A 7543-nucleotide genomic window follows, 5' to 3' on the forward strand; every position below is an offset into this window, starting at 1 on the left:
CTTTTCCATTTTTCCTTTCTATTGTTTGGGCAGGAATTCAAGAAAGGGTGATTTTGTTTTTAATAATAGTATAGATTAGGCTTGAACCAATGATCTCCCATATGGGAGAATGGGAGAGCAACTTCATGCCACTAGACTACAAAATCATTAGCGAATACTTATATATAATATCACCACGTTCAAAATTGCTAATGGATCACTCTCCAACGTGATAGGAATATGGTATGTCAAACTAACAGACGAACTTCTCCTTTCATCTGTTCTCTTTGTTTCTAAATAAAATTGTAGCATGCTCTCTATCAATAAACTCACTAGAGACTTGAATTGTGTGACTAAATTCTACCCTAATCTTTATGAATTTCAAGTTGTACGCTTGGGGGAGGTAATTGATAGTGCTGACGTTTATGGTGCTCTATATTCTCAAGAACACTCTTTCAAATAAACAAGTTCCCAAGTCAAGTTATGCTTTCAATTATGGTTTTAATTCTTGTTTCAATTCTGTTTTTGTTTCTAGTGAGTATAATTACGTTGTGATATTTTCGTCATAGACATCAAAAATTTTAATTATCTTGAAAGGCTATTTATTAGTTTATATATATGTCCACTTGATGGCTATTAATCAGATTGCAAACAGATTGACAGTAAAAAAAAAAACCATCACTTTTGTATAACCCCTTTTCCTTCACCCACGAGAGTGCCTCCTTAATAACCACCGCCTCCGCAAGATGGGCATCATTCAAACATCGACTCGGGCCATTTTTAGCTGCAATAAAATTCGCAGAATTATCATTAATAATAGCACGAAAGGTGGCTTGATTAGTCCCATGGAACACAACTGCGTCCACATGTACTGTTACCCTTGAGGAATTTGTTCAAGAATTATTGTGAGTATGAACCTGGGAATTATGAGACTCACCCTCCAGTTGCTGCCAATCATGAACCAACCTCAGCACATCCATTTTGACCTTTGACCATGTTTTCTGATTCCAAACCACTTCATTACGTTCCTTCCATATACACCACCACATCGCTATACTGCTTAGTTTTGTCACAACAGAATTGCCTTTTAATATCCCTGCCAACCAATCAATAAAGTCCTCATCATCTGTAGGTAGGGAGCAATCCAAAAGATCATTCCATAATGAAACAACCTGCAAGCATTCACAAAAAAGATGGCGTAAGGATTCCGGGAAATGCTTACATAGGGGGCAAAGAAGATCCACATTCACACGTCTCGAAGCCAATGTGACTAACGTAGGAAAGATACAATGGAGACACCTCCATAAAAAGTTCTGAACATGGGGAGGGATCTTTAGCTTCCAAACACCATTAGAAGCCAATTACAGGTGCTCACTGTCAGTTGGCAACATTCTGTATCCATGTTTGACAGAGTACAAACCCTTCAAATCTCCTTTCCAACACCATTTATCATCAAATTGGGGAGCTAGTGGAATCTTTAAAATGAGATTTGCATCACGCGGCTCAAACAACTCCATAATTAAAGCAGTGTTCCAGTCCTTTAAAAGAGGGTCAAGCAGTTCACTGACCTTCATTCCATTATTGTTCTGTGCAACTCGCCAGTAGCATCCCTGACGAAGGAAGTTCTGACCTGCCAAAATGGATCTCCAACAGAAGCTTGGCATTAAGAAAATCACCATGAGGATAATATCTTGCTTTGTATAACTGTGCTGCTAGTGAGAGAGGTTGCGTCAACAGTCGCCAACCTTGCTTTGCAAGCAAAGCCACATTAAACTTGGTTAGGCACTTGAAACCTAAACCACCACTTGCTTTCGGCCTACACATTTTTCCCCATGCCATCCACCAAATGCCCCCTTCACGAGTGCCACTCGTTGCCCACCAGTACATATTCATAATTCTCTCAATCCGTTCACAAAAAGTAATCGGGAGGTAGTACATACTCATAGTGTAAGTGGGTAATGCTTGAGCAACACTTTTTAGTAGAACCTCTTTCCCGGCCCTTGACAAGACCTTCTTATTCCATCCACATAGCATGTGAAGGAGTTTAGTTTCAATATAGGAGAATACTTCCTTCTTTTTGCGACCAATACCCATTGGCAGACCGAGATATTTCCCAATGTTACCAAAATGTGCCATATTAAAAACTGCAGCCACAGCATTCTTCCTCTCATCTCCTGTATTTCTACTAAAAACGATGCATGATTTATCAAAATTTACTGACTGCCCCGACATACGCTCATAAGACACAAGACAACTTTTAACAGTTTCAGCTTCTTGGACTGTGGCCTTAAAAAATAACAGACTGTCGTCTGAAAAAAAAAAAAAAAAAAAGGTGAGAAACCCCGGGAACCCCTCGAGCCACAATGCACGGAGACCACATCTTCTTCATAGTCGCCATAGTGATTAAGTGCGCCAACCCCTCTGCACACAAAATAAATAAATAGGGGGACAAAGGATCACCTTGTCTCAACCCACATGTCGAAATAATAAAGTCTGTGAGATCACCATTTACCCCGACCTTGTAGCGAACTGTTGTAACGCACCTCATAATAAGATTAATCCATCGTTGGTCAAATCCCATACGAACCATAATCTCTCTTAAAAATGACCATTCCATTTTGTCATAAGCTTTAGCAATGTCCAGTTTTAGAGCACATCAGCCATCCCGACCTTCTCGTTTGCGATTTAAATAATGAATAATCTCGGAGGCAACAAGTACATTATCCGTGATTAATCGTCCCAGGAGAAAGGCACTTTGAGAAATAGAGATTACTTTATCTAAAACTTCCTTCATTCTGTTGGCTAACATTTTTGAAAGAATCTTGTAACTTACATTGCAAAGCGCAATTGGCCGCAACTCCCTCATAGTTGTAGGCTTAGATATTTTAGGCACCAAAGTGATGAACGCATCATTAAAATTAAGTGGAAAATCTCTGCCATTTGCACAATCAATAACAAAACTGGATACATCCTAACCTATTTCACCCCAGAAGTGCTGGAAAAAATCTGGACTAAAATCATCCGGACCCGGAGACTTATCTTGGGCCATAGAAATAATAGCTTCTCGGACATCCTCATATGAAAAGGGCCGTAACAGCTGCTCGTTGTCACTCTCAGTAATTTTAGGTACGAAGTCATGAATTGCTTCAGTTGTACTCACACCTTTTGAAGTGAAAATATTTTTGAAGTGTCTCATAGCAAGCCCTAGAAGATCAGCTCCCTCAATCCACTGGTCTGTATCATCTTGGGGCTTTTCAATATGATTCTTTCGTTTCCTTGCCGAGGCATAAAGATGATAGTATTTTGTATTTCGGTCGCCTTTCGCAAGCCAAAATTGTTTTGCTCTCTGACGCCAAAATATATTAAGCTGATCATCAAGAAAACAGAGCTGTCGGTCCAAGTCTCGAAATAAAACCAAAGCAGCAGTATCAGTCCGATCTCTAAGTACATTCAGCGATACATAGTGATATATCAGTACTCAAAACTATTTACTCAAGCGATCTTTACAAACCTTCTTACCCTTTATCATTGATACATAGTGATATTTGGAGACCGTCAAAGGCAAAAAAATATTAGTGATTCTAAATGATTTGTATCCATCATTAATTATCATACTAGGACCACATGAATTTTCCTCATGAAAGAAAATTTTTAAACTACATCAATTTTTTAAATGTTAAATTCCATGATTACAAATATATTCAAACAAAGAGTTCAAGTTTAGAAAATTGATAATGGGTTAGAATACTATAGCTCAGTTATTGGCTCATACTTGCTACATCAAAGAATTGTTCATATTAGTCACCCTTCAACAAAATGGAATGGCTGAAAGAAAAAATTAACACCTCCTTGAAGTCTCTCGATCAATCATGTTTTCAAATTATGTGCCTATACACATTTGGAGAAAGTTGTATTTACAAACACTCACCTCATAGTCACGTCACTAGGTTCAAAACACCACAAACTCTATTACTACGAGCATTCTAACATCTCTTAATTTTTTCTTCGGAATTGTCACTCAAAATTTTTAGATGTACTACTTTTGTCCATACCTATGATCACAAAAGAACAAAACATGACCCAAAAATCTTCGAATGTACTGCTTTTGTCCATATCTATGATAAAAAAAAATATTTAAAAAAAAAAAAAAAAAAATGACCCCAAATCTCATAAGTGCATCTTCATTGGGTTTGTATTCTAGTACACTAAATGGGTACAAATGTTACTCCCCAGCCATAAAAAGAGTTTATCATACATTGAATGTCACTTGAAAGTTGTGTATCGTATTCCAAGGCACCTCAAACTGACACCATTTCATGGGTTGCACTTAAGAAATGGCAATATGTATACACATAACACATATACATCTTTGAAGAATTTTACACTGGTTTTTTAGGATCATAGTAACACTGCAGCTCCTCCCAGTTTGCAGGTATACTATTTTCCCGCCAAAAGGAAATGAAAGGGGAAAAAGTGCCAGTATAATATATATATATATATATATATATATATATATATATATATATATATATAACATTGAGAGCCAATCAACATTAGTGCATATGTACTAACAATTTATTTTCAAAATGATGATGATTTAGTTGAAGCTTGAAAATGAAGCTTGAAAATGACGGTGGATGAATATTTCCAATCCTTTAAAATCATTAAAAGAATTAGACTATCATTAACACAGAGCACTAGCTGCCTACTTGGTGTTTTAACTGTAAATTAAGAGTGCTTAAGCAAATAATACTTGCAATGAACCTTAATACTTGCAATGAACCTCAAGAAAACAAAATGCAGCAGTTGAGGATGACAAAATACAAGAATGATGAATCGGAAATGTCAAAGAAATGTCCTTAAAAAACTTTCAGAAAAGAAAAAACTAATGAAACATTTTATTTAAGAAGAAATAGTAGATTATAAAATTTGACTACTGTATTCTTGAAAAGGCTGGAAAAAATATTCAAAACACATTAGTTAAACATAACAGTATATTTCACTAACGTACTATTGCAACTAACAGACTTGACTCAAGAAATATGCACACATTTGAACAAGAAGATGGAGCACAAACCTTTTATGAAAGATACTGCTTTCTCAACTACTAACTTAAAGGGATTATTTTGACCTGCAGATAATGCCATTTGAACCTTACTTTCCCACAACTAAATATCTGAAAGCTACTGCTACTTCCTACAGTCAGTTGGATGTCCACCCTAGTAGGTGCTAAATGAACTGGGAGTGAAATCTCTGAAAACATTCCTCCAAAAGTAGCAATCCATGAACAAGCAGAGAAGCTATAACATTCCAAATATGTAGTTACTTTACACAATTTGCTGCAAATTTCTGCATCACCTTTAGTACTGTCTCATCTCCACTTTTAAGTGCAAGTAAGTCGTTTATGAAGAACAACGTGCACTCATTTGGAGAAATACCCTTACCAACCATTTCATCCAAAAGTAGATTTGCCTCGTGACATTTTTCCTGTCTAACAAATTCTTGCAAAATAGCATTATAAGTCACAGTATTTGGTAAGCAACCATTCTTCTCCATTTTCCTTAACAACTCTAAGGCTTCATCTAAAACTCCTTCTCGACAAAGCCCATATATCATTACATTGTATGTAACCACATCTAGGCGTTGCCCTTTAGAGATGAGGTCATTGAATACATCGCGTGCAGCAGAACTTCTACCCACCAGAAATAACCCCTTCAACATTGTGGTATACGTAATAACATTAGGATGAAACCCTTTTTGAGGCATTTCACAAAACAGATGCATGGCCTCATCCATTTCTTTTATTTTACAGTATCCATTAATTAATATGCTATAGGTTCTAACATTAGGTTGAAGGCCACTTTCTACCACCCGACCAAAAGCTTTCCTCGCTTCATCCATCCGTCCTTGCAAACAGTAACCCTCAATAAGAGTGTTGTATGTGACAACATCAGGATAAATCTTCCTTTGAATCATGATCTGAATAATAGTTTCCGCACTTTCCAACTTCCCCTCCTTACAGAGGGCATCCATTAATACATTGAAAACATACACACCTGGATATACATTATGTAACACCATCTCATTCATTAACTTTGTAACCTCTTTCCATCGGCTAAAACTGCAAAGGCCTTGAATCAGTGAAGTGTATGTGAAGATATTCGGGGGAACCCCTCTTTCAATCATCTCAGAGAGAAGGTCAAGAGCCTGATCAACCATTCTATCTTTGCATAGAGAATCAATTACAGCACTATAGACTATAGTATCAGGCTTAGGTCCCTCCTGTTGCATTACTACAAGTAAATCAAGAGCAATTTGTGTATGACCTGCCTTGCAAAGCCCATTTACAAGAATACCATAAGTAATTTGATCAACTTTGCACACATTTTCCCTCACCAACTTCTTGAATAGCCCTACAGCCTCCGCAATGTTATTATCCAGAACGAGGCCATTAATCAGAGTGTTGAATGTGACCACACCAAACTCAAATCCACACTTGAAGACCACACCAAGTACACAAAACCCGCAATCTACTCGACTTGAGCGGCAGTACACATCCATCAGAATGCTAATGGTATACACATCGATGGGGATGCCCTTAATGCGCATTTCTTGAAAGAGGGAAACAACTATGGAATAATGCTTCAATTTCACAATTCTACAAAGCAGCTTGTTGAACTGAATAACAGAAGGCAAGGGCCTGGTATGAGCCATTTGACGGAATAACTTTCGAGCATCGTCTAAATCATTAGAGTTTTTTTTGAAATTGGATTGATTCGAAGAAACCGTTTGTGGGCGAGAAGGAAAAGCGCGCAGCGAGGGCTCAAAAGAAACCGTACCTGCCTCTGTTTCCGCCGCAAAAATGGCCGAAATGGGAATAGATCTTGCTGTCCTTATTCTCCTCCAACTCATGTTAGTGAAAACGAAGACAAATTAGCATTTCTCTTTGTTTTCATTCTCAAGAATGAAAATGAAATGAAATGAAATGAAAGTTAGGGCTTCGAGGAAAGAAAGAAAATTGTTTCCATCCAATAGTCGCAAATTATGCCGTGCAACCGCGTGTACCGCGTATGGTGCACGCGGTTGCAAAACGGCGTCGTTTTTAATTTAATTAAAGACGCTGTTCGGCTTTAAATTTTTTTTTTATTTTTGATGGTTATTAACGGCATTATGCATAGCGCGGTTTTCTTTCGCATTCAAATTTTTTATTCCCGGATTTTGACAGTTTGACATTTGGATGTTAATATCTCTGGAATCCCAATTGCAATCGCAGTCGCAAGGATGTTCTGATTTCGTTTATGGATTATTCGATGGAGGAGGCAACAGATCAGAGAGATCAAGCAGTTGATGGATTGCATACGATTCCAGGTTTTTTTGCAGTTGATTTTTGTTAATTTGCATTCGATCTTTTGCAATTTTTTATGGTTTTCAGATCTTTTTGCGAATAATTTGATTTTTGCAGTATGATTTATTGTTTTTGGTGTATAGAATTTGCTATTTAGATTGATTGTTTACAATGTAAATGATGTTGGTGATTTTGTATTTGAGATTATTCACAAGTGGT

General features: G+C 37.2%; 2 protein-coding genes across 3 annotated transcripts; both read right to left on the reverse strand.

Annotated features, from left to right (window-relative positions):
* Positions 1–584: 584 nt before the first annotated feature.
* On the reverse strand, positions 585–2297 carry LOC109154846. Its single transcript, XM_019302590.1, has 3 exons — positions 1279–2297; positions 917–1151; positions 585–763 (listed from the first exon to the last, which is right to left on the reverse strand). The coding sequence occupies exons 1-3, from the start codon at positions 1282–1284 to the stop codon at positions 585–587; spliced, it is 420 nt and encodes a 139-aa protein (XP_019158135.1). The 5' UTR covers positions 1285–2297.
* Positions 2298–2336: 39 nt separating this feature from the next.
* On the reverse strand, positions 2337–7008 carry LOC109154844 (putative pentatricopeptide repeat-containing protein At1g12700, mitochondrial). 2 transcript variants are annotated; one of them, XM_019302588.1, is made up of 2 exons: positions 5057–7008; positions 2337–3346 (listed from the first exon to the last, which is right to left on the reverse strand). In XM_019302588.1, the coding sequence occupies exon 1, from the start codon at positions 6889–6891 to the stop codon at positions 5302–5304; it is 1590 nt and encodes a 529-aa protein (XP_019158133.1). In that variant the 5' UTR covers positions 6892–7008; the 3' UTR covers positions 2337–3346; positions 5057–5301. The 2 variants fall into 2 exon arrangements, with proteins under 2 accessions (XP_019158133.1, XP_019158134.1); XM_019302589.1 differs by lacking the exon at positions 2337–3346 and adding an exon at positions 4932–5056 and having other exon boundaries at positions 5173–7008.
* Positions 7009–7543: the final 535 nt, after the last annotated feature.

The sequence above is a fragment of the Ipomoea nil genome, unplaced genomic scaffold (assembly GCF_001879475.1).
Source record: "Ipomoea nil cultivar Tokyo-kokei standard unplaced genomic scaffold, Asagao_1.1 scaffold2653, whole genome shotgun sequence".
Classification (NCBI taxonomy): Eukaryota; Viridiplantae; Streptophyta; class Magnoliopsida; order Solanales; family Convolvulaceae; genus Ipomoea; species Ipomoea nil.